The 23,747-nt window shown below is 45.2% G+C and overlaps 1 protein-coding gene across 1 annotated transcript; it reads left to right on the forward strand.

The window, feature by feature from the left end:
- The first annotated feature begins 910 nt into the window (after positions 1–910).
- On the forward strand, positions 911–20,874 carry LSG1 (large 60S subunit nuclear export GTPase 1). Its single transcript, XM_074963204.1, has 13 exons — positions 911–956; positions 2,540–2,660; positions 4,895–4,981; positions 5,931–6,017; positions 9,858–9,918; positions 10,498–10,674; positions 11,715–12,125; positions 12,419–12,520; positions 13,299–13,442; positions 13,818–13,941; positions 17,075–17,154; positions 17,807–17,977; positions 20,526–20,874. The coding sequence occupies exons 1-13, from the start codon at positions 911–913 to the stop codon at positions 20,703–20,705; spliced, it is 1,791 nt and encodes a 596-aa protein (XP_074819305.1). The 3' UTR covers positions 20,706–20,874.
- Positions 20,875–23,747: the final 2,873 nt, after the last annotated feature.

Raw genomic sequence — 23,747 nt, forward strand, 5'->3', positions numbered from 1 at the left:
TTATCTAGTTCTTTCTTGAACCCTGTTATAGTCTTGGCCTTCACAACATCCTCTGGCAAGGAGTTCCACAGATTGACTGTGCGTTGTGTGAAGAAATACTTCCTTTTGTTTGTTTTAAACCTGTTGCCTGTTAATTTCATTGGGTGACCCCTAGTGGCAGCAGGGAAATAAACTGCTTCAGAGTGAGAGGCTGTGCTCCTTCCCATGGGGGAAACCACCAAACCTGAGTGCCTGCTAGGGGAAAGACTGACACCCCCCTGGCGAGCAACAGGAGGACACCCTGCCCCAGCAAGGAGGCAGCAAAAGGTACCCCCTTGGTTTTGTGTTTTCACACTGCTTCCTTTTAGTTTGGTGGAGGATCATGCCTTAGGCCGACCCTCAGGCCTATCCTAAAAAGACAACCAAAGGAGCACAGAAGGGGGAAGGCAAATCCTGCCCTTAGTGGGACTGATTTACCCCAGGCCCACCATCTCCAGAGAGGGAAGCACTAAGTCTGGCGAGACCAGGTGGTGTCTTGTCACAGTAGAGAAAGGCAGAACAAGAAGCAGTGGCTGGAAGTTAAAGCCAGACAAATTCAAAATAGAAATAAGATTCAAATTTTAATCAGTGGGGATGATTGCCCATTGGAACAAACTACCAAAGGAAGTGGTGGATTCTCCATCTCTTGATATCTTCAGATCAAGACTGGATGCCTTTCTGGAAGATATTCTTTAGCTAAACACAATTTATTTGGGACATTGGGAGTAACTTCATTAAATTCTCTGGCCTTCGCTAGGTTGGATGTCAGACTGGATGATCTAATCACAGAAATGTAGGACTGGACGGGATCTTGATAAGTCATCTAGTCAGTTCCCTGCACTGAAGCAGAACTGGGTAATAACTAGACCATCCATTGTAGGGGTTTGTCTACATGTTCTTAAAAATTTCCAACAGTGGAGATTCCACGTCCTCCCTAGGTAATTTGTTCCATTGTATAACTATCCTGATAGGAAGGTTTTTTTCCTAATGTCTAACCTAAGTCTCCCTTACTGCAATTTAAGCCCCTTGCTTCTTCTCCTGTGCTTAGTGGTTAAGGAGAACAATTTATTGCTCTCCTCTTTATAACAACATTTTACGTACTTGAAGACTGTTATCCTGTCCCCCTCAGTCGTCTTTTCTCCAGACTAAACAAGCTCTTTTTTTTTTCAATCTTTCTGTGTAGGTCACGTTTTCTAGACCTTTAATCGTTTTTGTTGCTTTCTTCTGGACTTCTTCCAGTTTGTCCACATCTTTCCCTAAGTGTGGTGCCCAGAGCTGGACACATTTCTCCACCTGAGGCCTTACTAGCACTGAGTAGAGCGGAAGAATTATTTCTCATGTCTTGCTTGTAACAATCCTGCTAGTACATCCTGAATGTTTCTTTCTTTTTTTTTTTTTTTTTTTTTTTGCATCAGTATTACACTGTTGACTCATTTAGTGTATGATCTGCTGTAACCCCCAGATCCTTTTCTGCAGTGCTGCTTCCTTGTCAGTCATTTCCCATTTTGTATTTGTACAATTGATTGTTCCTTCCTAAGTGTAGTACTTTGCATTTGTCCCATTGAATTTCAACCTAGTGGGGGCCTTCTGGCCTCTAAATCTATGAAGAGTAGTCACTGAAAGGTGTTGCCATCTTATATTTCAGGGCTGGTCCACACAGATTTGCTCTGAAATAGCAACACTGGTTTTATAATCCCACCTTTCATTATTTTGGTGCAAGTCTGGGGGTGGGCATGCGTATTTTGAAATAAGTGTCCTATTTGATTTTAATATCAGTCGGAAAAAGCTTGAATTAAGCTAAATTAAAATAGGGCACTGTAATTCCATATTAAGCATGCCCACCAACTGACTTATACCAAAACAATGGAAAATGTGAATTTAAACCCAACTTGGCTATTTCAGTGCAAGTTTGTGTGTTGAGGAGGCCTTATGTGGAATGTGTCATGGTATCAGTCCATCTCCTAATGGAACCAGATGCACATCGCACAAATACACACAACACATGGAACGTTACTTTGCATTATCTGCAAAGAAGGCAAGGATTGAATGGGGACTAGTCCTTTTGTCCCTCTAGGTGAAGGTTGAAGCGTACTAACAGAGGAGTAGGTGGAAAACTTACAGAGCTGCTTTCTGCTCTATTGTTAGAGGACTTCAGTCTCCAGGTACTATTAATCTAATACCTTTCCCAAACATTGACAATCGTGTTAAAATCTCCCCAAAGGACTCAAACTGTGTTTATTGTAATGGTCAACAACTGATGCAGCATCTGTAAACTGAAGCAGCATACACTGTGTTTGCACAAATTCACAGTCAGAATTTGCATATAATTATTGGTTTCAAGTGAGACCAGCAACAGTTGAATGGTATGAAGATCAATGGTTTTCACTAGAAAGGTTTCCTGCCAGCTTGGCGTGTAATCCCACCACCTTCACATGGGCGTTCTTTTGTTGCAGCCCAGATCCTAACATCTGCACTTGCTGAGTGTGAATGTTAATGGCAGGGATTTTTCCTTTATAAACAGAGAAACTGAATATCAAGTTTGTTCCTGCTGAGGCGAGGACTGGCCTGCTGACAGCAGAAGAGACCAAAAATATCAAGAAACTCCATGAGGAAAACAGACAGTTTTTGTGTATACCAAGAAGGTAAGATCCAGCTCAGGGCAATACTGCAGTGTCTCCTCGGTTGAGTCTATTGGCATTTCCAGTGTACGTTTCCTTTTGTGGGGATTTACAGTTCAGCCATTATTATTCGCCACATTTATTCTAACATTTGCACTTAACTGAAATGTTGTCCTGTTGCTTGAATTTTTGATCTGAACGTACCAGTTGCATCCCAGAAAACCTGCCACTGGTGCTGTGAGGGGTACCAGGCACCTCATGATGGCCACTGGGCAGCAGTGCACTCTCAGTGTAACATAGCAGGGTCAGTGCTGGAGCACAGGGGCCCAGCAGCAGAGCAGTTAGTGTGCTTTTTTAAATAAGGTGAGGCACCGGACAACTCAAAATACCATACACTGCTTTGGGAGTTTCCACACTGGAGCTGGAAGGTGTAACTGGGTTGTTTTCACAGGGTACAGCTGCACTGGAGGTGTAACTGCCAGCTCAGGTGGATATTCCCGTGCTACCTTTGATTGAGCCAGCATGCTAAAAAAAACGGGTGGTGGGATGGCCTCACTGCCCGAGTACAATCCCATTGGAAATCCTAGCTCTGGTTTTGGGGCAGCTAGCCATCCCGCCGTGGTGCAGCCAGACTTCAATGCTGGTTTTAGCATGCTAGCTCAACCAAAGAGAGCGTGGGTATGTCTCCCCGAGCTGGACATTACACTTCCAGTGTAGATGTACCTGGTGAAAACAAAGTGGTCCAGCAGCCAGCATGTTTTGCACATACTAGGATATGCAATGTGCCCTAGGGGGTAGAGCAGTGGACTAGGACTTAGGAGACCTGGGTTCTGTTCCCAACTCAGCCACTGGCCTACTGGGTGATCTCAGCCAAGTCACTTCACCACTCTGTGCCTCAGTTTCCCCATTTGTAAAATGGGGATATTGATACTGACCTCCTTTGTAAAGCGCTTTGTGATCTACTGATGAAAATGGCTATATAAGAGCTAGGTGATGATGATGATGGGGGTATTATTTGAAAGTGCGAACATTTCAGACTATTTTTGGTTGGTTGGTTTTTTGTATTTTTGCTGTTCATGACCATGTGAATCTGGGTAAAAGGGGATTATTCCCTCTTCAGAAAAACTGTTGACTTCAGAGCTACTATATTTATAGAGGAATGATTTAGATTTCATTCACATAGTATTCAGTTGATGTGATTTCAGTAGGACACGTGTCCTGTTCTGTCGTTTCATTACTACTGTAATGCTACTTCAAATTTAAAAAGAAAGTTAAGCTACCAGGTTGACTTGCAAAACAGCCAAATAAATTCTTGGTTGTGTGTAATACTCTATTTTTGAGCCACTTCATGGTGCTCAAACATATATGCTATGTACTGAATTGTTAACTAACTTGTTAATTTAGTCTTTTTATTATAGTCGCATGATAAAATAGTTGGGTTTTGTAATTCAAGGGTAATAGCCCTCGACCTGAATGATCTGGTCTAAGGCCATAGCGTGAAGTCACGAAGTGCATTGTTATGTGTGGAGACAAAAAAAGCTTTAAAAATGATAAATGCAGTTTACTTGAAACACAAATAGGACTATTACAATATGGATAGATTTGTTTCTTGTATTCTTGTTGGTTTAAAATTGACTTTTTAGCTCATCTACAATGCTGCTGTACAAGACCTTCCCAAGAACGGGATCCCTATGCAACAGCTTCAGATTGTAACTCTTCCTTGCATGCGGCATTAGTTCATTGCCTTCAGAAGCTGAACCAGTTGCAGAATTGAGAATCATAGGAATTAACATTTAAGATAATTGAATGGAATATAAGAGTTTTAACACCGAGAAAGATGCAGGTACTGATTATTTTTAAAAGTCAATTCTTTAAAGAGGACTGTTAGTCTCAGCCACGCTATTTGAGATCAGCCAGATAGAAGAGACTCTTAAACTCAAAAAGATCTAGTGGGAGAGACGAATCCCACATTCTTAAATATCCTATGCAATACAGTTGAGGAAACTGGCCTTCTGAGTGAGAGATTATAATGGATCATGGAATGCATTTTTCTGTTTAATGCTCTCATCACTTTTTGAAATGATATTTAAAGAGAACAAAGAAATATGATACCTGTACATAAGAACAACAACCAATAAAATGCCTCTGAACCATCCAGAGCAAGTGTTCTTTCTGATCTTACTTTTATTGGACAAATATAACCGAGAAAACATTCTAAAACACCGTTATATGTTTCTTTCAATATATGATCATTCTAGACCATACTGGGATAGGAGAACCAGTGCTGAGAAGTTAAAGCAAGCAGAGAGAGAGAGCTTTCTGGAGTGGAGACGACAGCTTGTTCGGTGAGTGTCCTACTTGGGCTTAACGCAACTAATCAATGACATTAGGGGAGGGATGGGTTTTCTATATCTTTGTTAGAGCCCTAAGGACACAGGGATCATGTCTTTTGCTCCTGGTAAATACAGGAAAAAACCCTTGGTGGACTGTCACCACTGTGATCCTGGTCCATCCTTGTGGCAAGTTTCTGAAAAGTACCCTGGTTATTATGAGGTTAAGAGTTTGGACCATATGTCATAGAATCAAAGCAATGTGTGGGGCTTAATAGAACCTTGAAAAGTCATTGAGTCCAGCCCTCTGCGCTGAAGCAGGAGCAAGTAAACCTGTAAATCACGTTTACGTATTGCAGGTTTCTCCTTTTTTCCAAAACAATGGAGGTTAATTTAGAATCCCCTCAGACTCTGCGCCAAAGCACAATGTCATACCCACGCCCCTTTAGAGGAGGTGGGATAAGCATGTGTCTCCAGCGAATGCCAATGCCACTTCCAGTTTCTACAGGATAATGCTGCTCAATAGAAATGTGAGGTGCCCACCCCCCATGGGAGCCGAGCGCAGCTGGCCCAGAGAGTAAGCTGCCAGGAATGGGCCCGAGTGCATTTTTTCCACATGCCAACTAGCTGTGTAGATACTGGGTCGCACGGGGGTAATTTCTTCGATCTGTTCTGATACCCTAGCTCTGAATTTTCCCAGTTTGTTTGCTGATGGAGTTGGCTTTTCTTTGCTGTGACCAGTTGCCATCACATCATCTGTGTACTAATGGCACTAAGCTTGGTTTTCTTCAGGAGCTGAGATCTATTTACAGACCTCGCAGGAGGGGCACCTTAATGTTTGGGTGCCTGCCTTTTGTAGATTGCTCCGTGAGAGGCGAGTGTGGTGTAATTCCAAGCAGACTTGGTGCTGTGTTTGCTGTCTAACATGATCTGCATGCGGAGTATCCTCTCCGTTTCTCTCTAGGCTAGAGGAAGAACAGAAACTGATTTTGACCCCATTTGAACGGAATTTAGACTTTTGGCGCCAGCTCTGGAGAGTCATCGAAAGAAGGTAACATTTATCAGTTTCTGTGTCGCGGATGATAAAAATCATGACTTAGAGAGAGAGAGTGTTGGCTTTTTTTTGTTTTTAATTTAAATCAGATGTTTTTTGTTCACACATTGCTAGTACTTTACTTTACTCCCACTTCATAGTCTTGAGTGGCTAATGTGGACATGTTGTAACGATGAAGCTCATCTATGCTGAAAACCTATCCAGGGCTTTGTTAGCATCCTCACTGTGAGAACAGCACAAACTGAAACATATGATTGATAAGCAGATAGCCCGTGCTGTGTTTGGAACCAACTGCACCTTCCAATATATTGAACTTCCACAAGTCAAGAAAACTGAAATACTCATAGTTTGCAGTCTGAAGTCAGTGACTTGTACTTCTAAGTCACTTAAATGCATTTGAAAACCCCACCCTTAAATGCCTAAATATGGACTTAGTAATATAACTTTAGGTTCCTATTTTTTAACAGTTTGTCCTGTGTGTATTTAAAAAAATTAACGAAGTGATTGTGAACATACTGAAGGACTAAGCAACTTTTCATTGTGAACACTTCATTAATTTTGTTTTGAAGTGACAAACATTTTGTGCCACTAAAAGCAATTTAAACCTCCCCTCCCCCCAAAATTCTAGGCCCTGATGCTGCAGACACGTGTGCACGTGCTTCGCTTGCAGCACAAGTAGTCCCACTGACATCAGCAACACCTGCAGCCCTCTTTTGTGGATTCCCTGGTGGACTTGCCTTCTAGGCTGTCCATTCAAAATCTTGTATCCGCTTTAACCATCACCCCTGCCCCACCCACATAGTCATTCCATGGCACTGGGGTGGTAGGGAAATTGTGTGTCCTGGAATAGTGGAGTATTTGAAAGCCAAGGTGATGTGGAGAGTGGGCTCCTGGTCTAGGGCCTCTTGCCATTCAGAAGAAGATTATTGGGGGCATTAACAACAACCTGGTATACCACCGAAATCTTTGTGTTTGCTCTGCTTAGCTGAAACAGAAGAGCAAAGCCATCTGCCAGTTTAATCTAGTTTAGGCATTTAATTTCATTAGTAATTAACTTTCAGATTGTATCTCTACTGATTTTTCTGAAATTGAAAAATACTTCAGCAGCAAGGTCACAGTGATCTGCCCGTTTCATAAAGAGCCTCTTTGTTACTGTCTCAATGTCACAGGGGGGCTTTGGTTGGTGAGCGCCCATGCTGTCAGAAACATCCTCCTTTGTATGCGCCCTTATGTCTGGTATCCAGACACCTTACACGTGCTTAGATAGTGGTGCTGGTCTGCACCAATCTGTGTGTTCTCCCTGGAGCTCATGTTTGTGGTCTAATCATGGAACTTGAAAATGGAAGAGACCTATTACACCAGTGGCTCTCAAACTTTTTTACTGGTGACCCCTTTCACATAGCAAGTCTCTGAGTGCAACCCCCACCTTATAAATTAAAAACACTTTTTTATATATTTAACACCATATTAAATGCTGGAGGCAAAGCGGGGTTTGGGGTGGAGGTTGACAGCTCGCGACCCCCTGAGGGATCCCAACCCCCAGTTTGAGAACCTCTGTATTACACCATACAGTCCATCTCCCTGGCAATATAGGCTTGCTCACTACTGGGCATTTTCTATAAGTGTTTGGTTCTGTCTAGTTCCAAAAGTCTCAGGCAATTGGACATCTACCATTTCCTTCTCCTTACTATACACAGTCCTAATACGCTGCTATCAGGATGATAGTCAGCTTTTATTATTTCTATCCCATCTGATGCATGATATGATTCCTCGTGTCTGGCTTTCGCTCCCTTCAGACATAGCTGGTAATAGTTAGTTTTTCTCTGTGTGATGTTTAATGGACTCTCGCTACATCATTTTGTAACTATGTCTCTAGTCATAAAATTCCCCACCAAGCAGTCTAATCTCAATGCCGAAACACATGTACGGGCTCTCCCTCCATCTCTGAGGTGATCCTGTTGTCACATATCTGGTCAGGCTCCCCCTTCTGCTGGCTCACCAGAGTGCTGTGATGGGCTCCAGACACCAAATCCTCTGTGTGCTTTAAGCTTCCCTGGGTCTCAGCAGGCTGAAGCACCGGTTGCTCTCTTGCCTCTGGCACGTTTCCTGGGCACTAATGGTTTGGGAGTCGGGTGGATAATCAGCTGAACATGAGCTCCCAGTGCGATGCTGTGGCCAAAAGAGCTCATGTGATCCTGGGATGCATCAACAGGGGAACCTTGAGTAGAAAAGGAGAAGTTATTTTATCTCTATATTTGGCACTTGTGCGACTGTTGCTGGAATTCTGTGTCCAATTCTGGTGACCACAATTCAAGAAGAATGTTAATAAATTGGAGGGGGTTCAGAGAAGAACTATGAGAACAATTAAAAGGATTAGAAAACATACCTCATAGTGATAGACTCTAAGAGCTCAATCTATGTAGTCTAACAAAGAGAAGGTTAAGTGGTGACTTGATTACAGTGTATAAGTATCTACACAGCGAACAAATATTTAATAATGGGCTCTTCAGTCTAGCAGAGAAAGGTACAATGTGATCCAGTGGCTGGACTTTGAAGCTAGACAAATTCAGACTATAAATAAGGTGTACATTTTTAACAGTGAAGGTAATTAACCATTGGAATGATTTACCAAGGGTCGTGCTGGATTCTTCATCACTGACCATTTTAAAATCAGGATTGGATGTTTTTCGAAAAGATCTGCTCTAGGAATTGTTTTGGTGAAGTTTTCTGCCCTGTGCTATACAGGAGCTCAGAGTAGATGAGCACAATGGTCCCTTCTGGCCTTGGAATATAGGAATTCCAGGATTCAGCAGTTTCATAGTAACAACTTCCTCATATCAACCAGAATTCATAAATTGCAGAGGCAGATCCCCCATATCATCACACTAGCAACCAATATTTGAAATTATCTGCTCATAGAAGTTTTAGTTGAATCTACACTATTGGGTATCAAGTGGGGGGAGGAGAGGTGGACAGAGAATTGGACACCAGTGGTATCTCTGACAACTGATATTCACATTGAACAGTGATGAGTCTGACTCATATTCATTGTGGTAAACTGCTCGATTTGGGAAGGAGTTTTTCCCAAGGGCACACTGGCAAGGACTGTGTGTGTGAAGGAACTGTTTCAGTTGGAGTTCTGAGCAGGTTCGACTCTTGGGATCCGATGAGCTTATCCTGCATGATTTATCTCCTGGGGCTTTCCCTTCTCCTCATGCACTGCTTGGCAGTCATCGAGCTTTTTCCAGAGAACAGGCAGCAGTCTGTGCTAGCAGACCTGCAGTCTAAGGGGAATTATTAGGATATGGGCAAGAATTACATTAATGAGAGTCCCAGCTAAATCATGCTATGTCCCTCTGGAAGTGACTCCATATATCTTTCTCCAGTAACGCCTCATGCAGTTTCTCTACTGAATACAAAACTGATCCCGAACACTGTCCCTGGATGTCTAGATGTGTTGAAAATTCTCCTCACTTCCCTTTCCCCAGCAATTATATTGCAGTTAGAGGGTGTCAGCTGTGTGAAACGCACTTCAATTTGGTACAAATTAGGGAGGGTGACTTTTTGGGACATTATAAATTGGCTGTAAGGGAAAGTCTGGTATTTGACTGGAATATTCCCCAGTCAAATACCAGACTTTCCCTTACAGCCAATGAGTCGGCCTGTCATGGGCCAGTTCAGTGAGAGTGTTTAGTGGAACTAGTAAACACGATTGACAGGTGAAATTCCATCTCTTAAATTGTCCTGAAGAGAAACAACAACAATCATGTGCTGTGCTCCGCGGTTTCCTTTGTGACGATGCAGCGAAAGCTGCTTCTTGGCCCTTGTATTTTGCAGTGACATTGTGGTTCAGATAGTAGATGCCAGACATCCTCTCCTGCTTAGATGCCAAGATCTGGTAAGTTAAGTGAAGCAAATGTCCTTCTAAACTACTGTCCTTGTCTCAGCGCTCACTTCGACGGTATATAACTTTATATGCAGTATAATCATATAATCAAAAGCAGTGCAGAATCAAAAAACAGTGGATTACTGTTATCCTAAACATTTAAAAGAAATATGGGAAATTACAGAAACAGCAGCCATTTAATGAAGCCTCTGAAATAAAATGTCCGGCAGTAACAAAATGGCGAACCTGATAAATACTGAGTCAGCTTTGGGACTCAGTACTCCAAGATCTGGAGCCTTTCTGTTCCACACCTGCATGAGAATCTAGGGTATGTTGTGCATGTAAATGCCAGCTGTGTCTGGCCCTTTGTGCTGCAAATATCCACTTTGTGCAAGCAGTCCCAGTAAATGCATTTGCAAATCGGACATGCAGCTGCGTGCAGAACCCTTTGTAAATCAGGCCCTAATGGTAGAATTGTTGGTGAGCCTACCGAAGCATACACTGAAGCAGGCCTAATTTTACTTTACTTTTGATGTTGGACTGCAGCAGTTTCCAAATCAGAATCCTGTCTAGTCCTTTTGTGTTCTCCAGGAATGTTACGTGAAGGAAATGAGCAGCGACAAAGAGAACATCATTCTGCTAAACAAGGCGGATTTGCTGAGCAAAGAGCAGCGCGCAGCTTGGGCGCAGTTCTTTGAGAGAGAAGGTGTTAAAGTTGTGTTCTGGTCAGCCTTGGCAGAAGGCATGCGGCTGAGTGCTGAACTTAAGGTAGCTTAAGTCACTTGTTGACGTGTGGTTGTGTGTGTGTCTGGTGAATTGTGAAGACTGAGATGTATGTTTTTCTTGCAGTCATGCTTGCAGTAGTGTAACTGAACTCCAGAGAAAGAGGGGAAATACCCTCTTCCTTAGGGAAGGGTAACTGCTATGCTTCACTCTAGAGCAGGGGTTCCCAAACTGTGGTACACGAGACATCTCGGGGGGAATGCGGGAGAAATTGGGTAATGGTGGCTTTTATTTATGAATTATTTTATTTATTGCATTTTCATAGTAGGCTATTCAGATGAAGCTTTAAAACTCTGTGGGAATTTGTTATATAAAAATACGGTAGTTAATTTACTTCAAGATGTACAATGAGAACCCAGATGCACAGAGACGCTGATGTACAGAGTCCTCACCTCCAATCACCGTACAGTGCGGGTTCAGTTGCCCAGCAACTGTTCAGTCTAACTCAGCTCAGAACTTAGGGGTTTTTGGTTGTATGTCACACTATACGTATGTCTGTACGTAACAGTGCAATATGGACAGATGGCTCGAGAAGGGTAGCTTTAAGAACACCCCACGTATCCGTGATGAGAAGGGGGGGGTATGCGGGCAGCTGGTAGATCTGGAAGAGGGTATGCAATAAGAAAAGTTTGGGAAGATCTGCACAGTTACAAAATAGCATTTCAGTGGCAGATAGAGATGTGCACTGAAAGCTGTTGTGAAATGGCACAATATCCCCTTCAGTTCACTTAGCGCAGCTCTTGCAGTCCTCTTTCAAGACACATGAAATAAGTACTGAGCAAAGATGTGAAGCCACTAGAGGAAGACATCTACTGACCTCCAAACCCTCAGACCGCTGCTGACACAGGAGTGTTGCATGGGTTATTGGCAGTCTGCAGTAATCCTGTAAAATAGATAAGGGGGGTGAGAATTAAATCTGTCTGAATAGATTTATACAGTACAATAATTATTTCCCCACAGCACTGCTGCTGGTTACGTTCCGCCCTCTCTCTATTCCATCCATGAAACTCTCATTCTTTACCCAGGGACTAGAACCTGAGGAGGCAAGTGACTCTGAAGATGGCGGGTCCAGTGAGGAGGAGCACAGTGCCCTGCAGAGAAGTGCAGAAAGCGCACTCGGGGGTAACGCTCTGCATCTTGAAAGCAGAGTCCTGGGCAGTGATGCCGACGACAGTGATGAATATGAGGACTGTGAAGAGGAGGAGGATGCCTGGCAGACCTGTTCTGAAGATGATGGTGAGGAAGAAGTAAATTCCAGTAACCCAAGCTGTATGGAAAGCAGGACTGACAGGGCTTTCGGGCAAAGCCCAGGGCCACTGCAGAGCAGGCACATCAGTAACTTCAGCCACCTGGTACAGAAAAACGAACTGCTGGAGATATTCAGAACGATACATACTGGGAAGAAGGTGAAGGAGGGAGAGGTCACGGTAGGGCTGGTAAGTTGGAGCTTGTACTTAAAATAGACTAACGTGGTCCAAGAGCCTTGCAGTGTGAAACGTACGCTTGTCCAGAAGGCCCGCTTCCCATGAGGACAAAAACCTGGCAAGTGAAATCAGTAAGGATTCAAAGTGTGGATTCATTTGAAGCACTGCAGCCTTGCAGCTTTCTACAGTACAACTTTCAAATGGTGCTTAGATTGATGGTTAGTCCCTGTGCCAAACCTCTATTAGTAGCTTAATAATGCCTTGCCTGGTATGACTGTCTTATTAATCCACTTTCTGCCTTCCAGGTGGGTTACCCTAATGTTGGTAAGAGCTCAACAATCAACACGATCCTTGGAAACAAGAAAGTGTCCGTGTCTGCCACGCCAGGTCACACAAAGCACTTTCAGGTATCATTGGGGAGCTGGCATTTCAGTCACCTCCAGCTGAAGGAAACTTGATTGCAAGGTGGCTTTCCCCCCATGGCAGAAGCTGGGAGTTCTCAAATCTCTGATCTGGATGCCATGTATTATTTTGACCTGTGCCAGTGCGGTTTAGGAATGTCTGATCATGCTCGCTGGCAGGGGTTCTCAAGGGTTTTCATCGTGTTGGCTACAGCTTAGAGAGAGTAACACATGAGAGCTTCTGTTCTGATGGAAATATTTTCCATATTCCATTGTAAATGTGGTACTTGGCCATCCTCTGTCCATCAGCACATGGCAAGAAGGGGTCCTCAGGCAGAAGTAGGTACTACTTTAGATTCCTAGAGGTCAAGAAGCACCTTCCATAGCATAAAGTGCAGGAAGAGTATCGTCCTTGACTATTCTGCTTTGCCCCCACTTGGGGATGATAGAATCTTTTCAGACTGCAAGGAAAAGCCTTCAGAGCTGTCACACTTCTTTGTCCCTGGGAGTCACTGGTACGAAGCTGGGTTCTTGTGACTTTCTGTTCTTCCTTCAGCTGCCACCTTCATGCTGAGCAAAGTGTGGGCTCCGGCTGGCCATCTCCATGCCACCACTGTAGTGTTGTGGAGTTTCTGCTTGCTGAATCTGCCCCTGCACTAACGGTTTTTTTTCTCTCACCCCACCCACACCCAACTTTACTGTGATTTTTCTGCCTCTCGTTCCCTTTCCTCGCTTGGAACATACATCGGATGCTCGGTGACCTCTGCTTTTCTTTTCCTTGTAGACTCTGTATGTGGAGCCTGGGCTATGTCTCTGCGATTGTCCCGGTCTGGTGATGCCGTCCTTCGTCTCTACAAAGGCAGAGATGATCTGCTGTGGAATTTTGCCTATAGACCAGATGAGGGACCACGTTCCACCTATCTCTCTAATATCCTTTGCTCGGGGTTTGGAAGTGTATTTGCACGTGTTTGGCGTGTGGTAACGCTTAGATGTGAAATACGCTGTGTGCTAGCCGGGACTCAGGCTGTCTGGCCATATTTATTGAAGTCAGTGGAGTTGCCCGAGGGATGAAATAGACCTCTGTTTCTGTCGTCTTCTGCTTTTGTCCTTTTGAGTTGTGTTATTTTAAGATAATCCTCATTGTGGAGGCTCATGTGTCTTTCCTTTTTCAACCTATATAATCAAATCTCAAAGTCATTCTTTACTCTTTAAAAGCAAAGTAGTCTTCCTGAGAACCTACGATACCTGTGCATCTAGTGCACGCGGAACAGAACTCAGCCTGTGGCTTCCTTCACTAGCTCACATTTGCCAGCATATCCCACGACATGTTCTAGAAGCAACCTATGGAATAAATATCATAAGACCCAGAGAAGATGAGGAGCCAGATCGCCAGCCAACATCTGAAGAGCTGCTAACAGCATATGGATGTGAGTGATGATACCCTAACACCCACCCCCGCAATACACTTAGCCACTGAAGCATAGGGTTAAATTCAGTTTCACACTTGGGTGTCTCAGGTACTAAAACCTTCCTTCTTTGCTGGAGGCCATGTGTAGATGGCTAATCCTCTGTATATGTTATAGTTACTCCAGGGCGAATTCTGTGCTAAAAAATTGTGCACAGTATTTTAAAATTCTGCAAAGTTTTGCATATTTTATTTGTCAAAATAACAATATAATCAAAATACCTGTTAGCAAATATGTCTGTAACAATACAGACAACAAAAAAATTCCCCTAGAAGTAGAGAGTTAAAGAAACGCCTACGACAACCCAGTTCCTGTTTCTCTGTTATGCTTTCGTTGGGCGCCTCAGTCTGGGTGTGTCACACGTGCCAGCTGGGCTCATTTTGGGGGAGACACCCGCACCCCCTTACTCCCCAGAGCCCAGCTGCAGGATCCCCCCCACCCCCGCCAGCCCAAACACTCCCTCCCTTCCCGCCAGATCCCTGGGATCCAGAGGGAGAAACAGCCTGATGCTGGGTCCTGGACTTGTACAGAATTTCCTGCACTGAGAACCATAGCTGCCCGGAACCTCCCAGCACCCCTTTCCCCCAGCAGCGTCCTGTCTTTGTGAGCTGGAGAGCTGAGCTCTGCTGGGCCAGCAGCCCCTACAGGCAGCCGGCAGTTTGGCAGCACAAATTCTGCATTGGGCAGTGGTGCAGAATTCCCCCAGGAGTATATCGGTATGCTTTGCAAATTTGCTTCCTGCAGATGAAATAACCCTAATCAGAAGGCATTTACATAAAACATACATATCTGAATGGCACCTGGCAATGATCTTGAACATGAAAGTTGGTTTGTGATACTCATCCTGTTCGGTGCCGGATGCCAACACTCCCGAATCAGTCAGCAGAGTCAATCTGAGCTAAATGCAGCAAGTGTTTAGCTCCCTCTTCTGAGGACTGAGTGTACTCTCTGGTGTGTTTAATCTTAGAATCATAGAATATCAGGGTTGGAAGGGACCTCAGGAGGTCATCTAGTCCAACCCTCTGCTCGAAGCAGGACCAATCCCCAATTAAATCATCCCAGCCAGGGCTTTGTCAAGCCTGACCTTAAAAACTTCTAAGGAAGGAGATTCTACCACCTCCCTTCCAGTGTTTCACCACCCTCCTAGTGAAAGTTTTTTTCCTAATATCCAACCTAAACCTCCCCCACTGCAACTTGAGACCATTACTCCTTGTCCTGTCATCTTCTACCACTGAGAATAGTCTAGAACCATCCTCTTTGGAACCACCTCTCAGGTAGTTGAAAGCAGCTATCAAATCCCCCCTCATTCTTCTCTTCTGCAGACTAAACAATCCCAGTTCCCTCAGCCTCTCCTCATAAGTCATGTGTTCCAGACCCCTAATCATTTTTGTTGCCCTTCGCTGGACTCTCTCCAATTTTTCCACATCCTTCTTGTAGTGTGGGGCCCAAAACTGGACACAGTACTCCAGATGAGGCCTCACCAATGTCGAATAGAAGGGAATGATCACGTCCCTCGATCTGCTGGCTATGCCCCTACCTATACATCCCAAAATGCCATTGGCCTTCTTGGCAACAAGGGCACACTGTTGACTCATATCCAGCTTCTCATCCACTGTCACCCCTAGGTGCTTTTCCGCAGAACTGCTGCCTAGCCATTCGGTCTCTAGTCTGTAGCGGTGCATTGGATTCTTCCGTCCTAAGTGCAGGATTCTGCACTTGTCCTTGTTGAACCTCATCGGATTTCTTTTGGCCCAATCCTCCAATTTGTCTAGGTCCCTCTGTATCCTATCCGTAACTGCCACCGTATCTACCACTCCTCCCAGTTTAGTATCATCCGCAAATTTGCTGAGAGTGCAATCCACGCCATCCTCCAGATCATTTATGAAGATATTGAACAAAACCGGCCCCAGGACCGACCCTTGGGGCACTCCACTTGATACTGGCTGCCATCTAGACATGGAGCCATTGATCACTACCCGTTGAGCCCGACAATCTAGCCAACTTTCTACCCACCTTATAGTGCATTCATCCAGCCCATACTTATTTAACTTGCTGACAAGTTTACTGTGGGAGACCGTGTCAAAAGCTTTGCCAAAGTCAAGAAACAATACATCCACTGCTTTCCCTTCATCCACAGAACCAGTAATCTCATCATAGAAGGCGATTAGATTAGTCAGGCATGACTTTCCCTTGGTGAATCCATGCTGACTGTTCCTGATCACTTTCCTCTCGTGTAAGTGCTTCAGGATTGATTCCTTGAGGACCTGCTCCATGATTTTTCCGGGGACTGAGGTGAGGCTGACTGGCCTGTAGTTCCCAGGATCCTCCTTCTTCCCTTTTTTAAAGATGGGCACTACATTAGCCTTTTTCCAGTCGTCCGGGACTTCCCCCGATCGCCATGAGTTTTCAAAGATAATGGCCAATGGCTCTGCAATCACAGCCGCCAACTCCTTTAGCACTCTTGGATGCAATGCATCCGGCCCCATGGACTTGTGCACGTCCAGCTTTTCTAAATAGTCCCTAACCACTTCTTTCTCCACAGAGGGCTGGCCACCTACTCCCCATGCTGTGTTGCCCAGCGCAGCAGTCTGGGAGCTGACCTTGTTCGTGAAGACAGAGGCAAAGAAAGCATTGAGTACATTAGCTTTTTCCACGTCCTCTGTCACTAGGTTGCCTCCCTCATTCAGTAAGGGGCCCACACTTTCCTTGGCTTTCTTCTTGTTGCCAACATACCTGAAGAAACCCTTCTTGTTACTCTTAACATCTCTTCTCTAGCCTAACAGTGATTGGGTTTTGGGGGGTTGTCAAATCTCTTCATTTCCTTCTGACTAGAATGCTTCTAGATGCCCCTTGCAGTCAACAGCGTTCCCCATACCTGGCGACAGCTTTCATCTCCCATTCCCCGCTCTTCCCAACAAGCCTAGCATTAGACTGGGATTTGGAGAGGACATGGGCTTTTTCTCAAAAGAAAGGACTGCATTAGCGACAGCAGTATCTATTGCATAGCTGTGGGTCTCTCTTCCCTTGATAGACTGTTCAGAGAGTCTGCTATAACGTGTCTCTGAATCTTAACCTTCTGCTGCCTTTCTCCCAGATATGAGAGGATTTATGACAGCTCATGGACAGCCAGACCAGCCAAGATCAGCTCGTTATGTGTTGAAAGATTACGTCAGTGTAAGTTCTCACTACCACTGTTATCTATTCTGCTCAAGCAGCTCTGCTTTTGGGGGATGAAGGAGTGCGATACGCTGAAGTGTTTCTTTAGCCAAAAATCTATAATCTGGGTTTTTAATCAAAAAGAGACTAAAACGAATGGGCTCTCTCTGCTGATGACCGTTAGAAAGGTGGTTTTGTGTGTGATGGCAGAAAGAGACATGCTAGACAGCTCATGCACGCTAGAGAGGAAGGAGTATCTATAAAATGTACAGCACATAGTTAGAAAGAGAACTCATTTTGGTTAGTGGGCCACGCACTGGCCTTATTATGACCGCAGTGCCCATAACCGTTACAATAATAATCCTTTGCACTTCCATAGTCCCTCTCATTGGATGAGCCTTATTAGACCTCATGGCACCATTGGGAGGTCTGTATTATACCCATTTGGCAGCCAGGCAAAATGAAACATTGTGCATAAGGGACTTGCCAAGAGTTAGAGCGAGTCCCTGGAATAGAGCCCAGGAGTCCTGACACTCGGTCTGCAGCTCCTAGCCACTAGACATAGTTTTGCTCTCTGAACTTGTGGAGTCCACCCTTGCCCTTTCAGGGTCTGGCTGTGAGATTCTTGCCACGAGGATGAAATTGATTGACTGACTGATTAATTTTACAGGGTAAGCTGTTATATTGCCATCCTCCTCCTGGCATTGACCCAAACGACTTCCAACACCAGCACGAAAGATATACACAGCACAGGGCTGTGCACGGCAATGCAGAAAAGTCCGAAAGGAATCAGAACGCAAAACAAATTGAAAATGTGGTGGACAAAACATTTTTCCACCAGGTAAGTTCTGGAGTAGTTGCTTTAGAGACATCTATGCTAGTACCAATTTGTCAGCATCTTCAGAGTGTAACCAAAAAAAGTAACCATGGAGGATGTTAAACAGCAGCTCCTAAAGTTAGACATTTACGAATCAGCAGGTTTGGATAACTAGCATCCAAGAATTTTAAAAGCCTTGCCAAAGGAGGACTTTAGACTGTTAATGTTGACTTTTAATGTCTTGGACCTCTGGAAGTTCTTCTTTAAGTAGTTTCCCTATGGGCGCTCCACTGTAGATGCGGTAGCACCCTGCGCCGGGGATCAGAGATCGGTAGCAGTGCCTGCTGGGGTGCACATACACTCTTCCCCATCTCGTGCCGTGAGCGGCATCTGTATAGCGCTGTATAGTCCAACTGCCCTCAACAGCGGCTGTTGGTCTGGTGTGGAATCCTCAGCAGAGCCCTTCCGACATCTATAGCCTTAGTAGCAGAAGTGGTTCCATTATAACGTTCTATATCTTAGCCGTTTCCTTGAATTTTTTTTTCTTTCCCCGATTTAAAAAATAAAAAAATATCTGTTGCTCTTTCCTCCCCGTTATTCTTTAGCCTAGCGTAGGTTTCTTTTTTCTACACCCTTCCCAATTGGGAAGGTCTCCCTTCTCGGGGTTTTGCCCAGATCCCCCGGGTTCAAGAGGTGCCTCTCTTGTCGTGAGACCATTCCTGTCAGTGACGGTCACTTCCAGTACATATGCTGTCTCAGGGAGGGACATGTCTCTCAGAAGTACTCACTGCCTCATATGAAAGGCTCGGTCCAGAAAGGGCCGGGATCCGAGGCCAAACCTTTCACTAATGGAGAGCTCTCATTGAGACCAGGGTCTGAGACTGGTCATAACCTCTCCTACGCGGCGGTCACCATCGGCAGACAATCATCAGCCGACCCTCATTCACCACGCACCACCAAGAGAAAATGAACTCTCTCCCGCCCAGATGAAAAGAAGCAGGCCACTGGCTCATCCTTTAAGGAGCCGCCTCAGAGAAAGGCATCCCCTATCAGGTCAGTAGCCTCAGCGTCTTCAGGGGTGAGACTTAGCTCCCGCGATCATCCAGGCACCTCCGGTACTGGCGCTGAGGAGAGGTCCAAGGACCCTAAACGGGCAGGAAAACAGACAGAAACACTGTCCTTCAGCACTGAGAAGGACTCTACAAGAATTTCAAAATCGGTACCACTTGCCTCAGCCAAAACAACTTTGAATGCTTCTGCACCGAGCAAGCCCTCGATACTGACATGACCCTCGGCTCCATCTACACTGGCTGCTCAAGAGAATGCACTCCACCCTTAGCACCGACAATGTCCCCAATCTCTACACGCCCACTGGTGCCAATGATGCTGCTCCTGGTACCACAGGAGTTTAGATAGCCAAAGGACCTGATAGTGTCTGACATCCCAGAGTTGTCACTTCTCCGTAGCGAGCTGTCTGCACCTCATGCCTCTTCCCCGGAGACACAGCACCACTCTCCTTCACCACCCTTCTCTAGAGAGGAAGAGAAGGAGGAAGACGAGGAGTATTCCATAGCCTCACACAGTCCTCTATCATATCAGGCCCAACTGCACAGAGAATCATCTTCTTGTCCGTGATACCTGGAGACCAGAAGTGAACCAGGTCTCTGGTATGGGCTCCCCAAGGATGCAAACCCATAACAATTCCCCATATTAGCCCTTTTGGGACCCAGGGGCTGCATATAGGGTGTACTTCACAAACCACCTGCAGAGCAGAGACAGACACAAATGAGATCTCCATCTTCATCAGTCTCTAGACCGCCTGAGACAGAACAAGAAGTGCTAGAGGAACAGGAGGAAGAGGTTACACCACCAACTCACTTCTCATCTTTCCCCCAGGAACTGTTCCGCAGGTTGTGGACTCTCTCAGGGTCCCTCTGGAGGAAGTCAGAGCAACAGCACAGGGTGCTTGACATCTTGCAAGCTCTACATTGGCAAATATAGCATTTCTGATCAACGAAATGATCTGGCAGACCCCAGAGTCCATAGCACCCACCTGCAAGCAAGCGGACAAAAAATACTATGTCCCCGCTAAAGAAATGGAATTTCTTTTTTTCCCACCCGACTCCAAAACTCCCTTGTTGTCAATGCAGTACAGGAGACGTTCACAGTTAGGCCCAAACTGAGATGCCCATGTGCTGGGTATTTCACAGGTGGGCAGAAGCACGAACGAATCCCAGCAGAGTGGCTGCAGTGTTGCTCTGCAAAGGCCATTACAGCCCAGTGACGACTGAAGTAGACCACTGCAATCCCAATGTGCCCCTAGGCAGCAGTCTGACCTATGGCCCTCTGAGGCTCTGCCTCTTACACTGCTAGGCAGGAATCCCTGGCAGACTTTGGCTCTGCTGTGCTGCACGACACCACTCCCACTTTGCCAGAGGAACCTCTGCAGCTCTGGATGTGCCTCCTAGCATGTGGATTGGCTTATGCCTGATGTTAAAATTAATATGTTGTAATTTAATCTACAGTTAAATGCCTCAGTGCTTACACGTTTGCAAATATTTATTGTTTTTAGGAGAATGTCCGTGCTCTGACGAAAGGTGTTCAGACTGTGATGGGATATAAACCTGGCTGTGGGCCTGTGCCTTTGGCTGCATCCAGCTCCGAGAACGTCCGAGGAAAGCCCTGGAAAAAACATGGGAATAAAAACAAAAAGGAGAAGGTTCGCAGAATCACCAAGCACCTAGATGCATAGCTGAGGCATTAGCCACGTGCTTGCTGCCAGGCTGGAGACCGCAATATGTCCTACATATTATGCGCGCACACTGAAGCAGAAAGGATAAACCAGCATCAGTGTTTCACACTGAAAATCTGACTGTGTGACAGACTGCCTGGGGCAGGTGTGTGAGGTCAGACTCTGCCACACGGTGTTTCTTCCTTCGGAAAAAGAAACAAAGCTCCCTGCTAACCATCAAAGAACTTGCCATTGGTCTCTCCTGGAAGCAGGTCAGTTTAGGCTTTTAACTGCTCCTGAAAAGTCGGCCCTTTTGCCGAGAGTGGTTGGAGTCATTTTAGGAGTATGTTTAGCTTCCAAACCTATTTTATTGCTCTGGAGGGTTAAACAAAAACCTGTACAACTGACTAAGAAGTTAAATAATTGAATCTTATTGGATAAAGTTTGTTACATTTGAGACACTTTCATCTGTTTCCTTTTTTTAATCTGTTCTGGTGAATTCTGGCAGAACATAAATTAATGTTCAACAAGTTAGTCGTGAATTTTTTTTGATATTTAGTTCTGGCATCAGGCATGGTGTATCTGTATTGAAGCCACTCCCTTCTCGCTGCTTGGCCAGTGCAACATTCAGTAGAGTTTGTCTCTGGAAACTTTTCTGTCGGTTTACTGGCCAAGTAAAGAGCTGGAGATGTAGCTGGGCCTGAACATGCTGTGGGGAAGGAAATGTGGCTCCATGTTCCGTTGGTTTTGGAGTTAACGCTTACATAGGTTTTTCCATTTATCTCTTAAAACAGTCTCCATCTGACTGAGTACTAGTCTCTTTGCTGCCTAATTTGTCCCAGATCAGTTTGATTTGATGTCCTGTATGTGGCCATGTCTTACTATGTCTCATCGAAGGTCTGGTACTGGGCAGATGTAGATATAAAATAGGCAGTAACAGAAGCATCATATGTAAAATCAGAATTGAGCCCCCAAATAATTCAAACTAATGAGCCTATAATAGTTACAGAAATATTCAATCTTCAAGAATTCAGTGTGACTTCAGTGGCAGGACAAGCTCAACAAATACTGCCAAAGTTGAGAAAAATCCAAACTCCACAGGTATGTGTTAGAGGCCAGAGCAACCCATCCAGGCTAGGGTTGCACACTGAGTCCTCTGCATCCATCTGTTGTTACTCTCCATTCCTGATCCAGTGGCAGGGAATAATAGGACTGGAAAACATTGAGTTTAGTTAACTAGTGCTTTGTTTTTCCAGGTTATAAAGTAGAATAACTGCCCTTGATGTTCTCTAGTAATCATTCTGTGCCAAAAAGTTAAATTCTGCGCACCATATTTTAAAATTCTGCATATTTTATTTGTCAAAATAACACAATATAATCACACCAGTTGCAGTTATTTTTAGTCATTTATTTCAAAATACCTGTCAGCAAGTATGTCTCTAACAATACAGACAACAAAAAGAAAAGGAGTACTTGTGGCACCTTAGAGACTAACCAATTTATTTGAGCATGAGCTTTCGTGAGCTACAGCTCACTTCATCGGATGCATACTGTGGAAACAGCAGAAGACATTATATACACAGAGATTTCCACAGTATGCATCCGATGAAGTGAGCTGTAGCTCACGAAAGCTCATGCTCAAATAAATTGGTTAGTCTCTAAGGTGCCACAAGTACTCCTTTTCTTTTTGCGAATACAGACTAACACGGCTGTTACTCTGAAACAGACAACAAAAAAGATTCAGGAAATGTTTTTTGACAAATAGATTCCTTACTAGGCATATTAATACAGAACTCTTGAGTAATAATTCATTTAAACTACAATACAGAACCATATTTCCCGCACCCCTCAGAAGCAGTGTAAAGGCTTGGGGGAGTCAGGGATAATGGAGGAGCTGAGGGAGAGGAAAGTAAATTGCTTGGAAGGAGCCTGGGTGTGAACTTGGAGGGTTGTTGGGTATGGGTGAGAAAAGTATGGAACAGGTTTTTGGAGGGGGCAGGAAGGGATTGTTAGGGAGCTTCCCCCATGCAGACCCTGGCTGACCCCTAGCCTTTCCCATTCAGTCAGGCACATGTGTCTGTGTCCTCACGCATCCACTCCCCTGTCCCTATGTCTCCCTGTTCCCCCTCCCCCTGTCCCCATGTGTCTCTGTGCCCCCACCCAGCCGTTCCCTGTCCCTAGGTAGCTCTGCACTCCCTTCCCCTGTCCCCATGTGTCTCTGCCCCTTCACTCCCATTCAGCCCCTGCCCCAGTCTGTCCTTCCCCTTATGAGCTAGCCCTTATGAGCCCCATCTGACCACCCCCCCCAGCACCCCACGCTGTCTCCCCATAGCTCCTGACCTGGCCTGACAAGCTCTATGAAGAAGGCAGGTTCTCTCTTTCCTCGCTGGCTGCGAGCTGCAGCTTTGTTCTGTCACTGCAGAGCCCTCTGTTGGGCAAAAGGCGGAACTGCAGACGTTATTTTCTGCTGGGAGCTGCTGCTCTTCTTGCGCCCTGTGATGGGCAATAGGCAGAACTGCAGCAACATTTTGGCAGAAGCTTTTTTTCTGGGCCAAAAAAATAGAAGGCTGCAGGGCTTATTAATTATGCGCACGCGCAGTAGCACAGAATTCCCCCAGGAGTAGGTACTGGACTTTGTTTGATGGCACTTTACACCTGAGGATCTTACACCCCTTCACAAACTTTGATGGCATCAGTGTGGGGAATTGCCCTCTTACGTAGGGAAGTATCACTGCCCCCTTGTACCTCTGTGGAAATGGAGGCACAGACAGGTGACGTGAATTTAGTAGTGCAGTAACAGAACGTAGCTCTCCTGATCCCTAGTCTGTACCTTACTGGCACAAGTACACATTCACTAGGGAGTATCAGAGGAATGGAGCCCTCACCCTGGAAAGGACCTGAGCTCCATTCCTTGTCAGCATTTCTTTGTCTCTTCTGTTATGTGTTACAGAATAGCATGTGGTCCTGTCTGCCCCCAGGCACTCTGTGATGGTCAGAAACAAAAAAGAATCTACTCCCCTCGCTCCATGACCCAAGTTTCTACAGTTTGGCTTCCTTTTGTCC

This window comes from Natator depressus, chromosome 9 (genome assembly GCF_965152275.1).
Source record: "Natator depressus isolate rNatDep1 chromosome 9, rNatDep2.hap1, whole genome shotgun sequence".
In the NCBI taxonomy this organism is placed as follows: Eukaryota; Metazoa; Chordata; order Testudines; family Cheloniidae; genus Natator; species Natator depressus.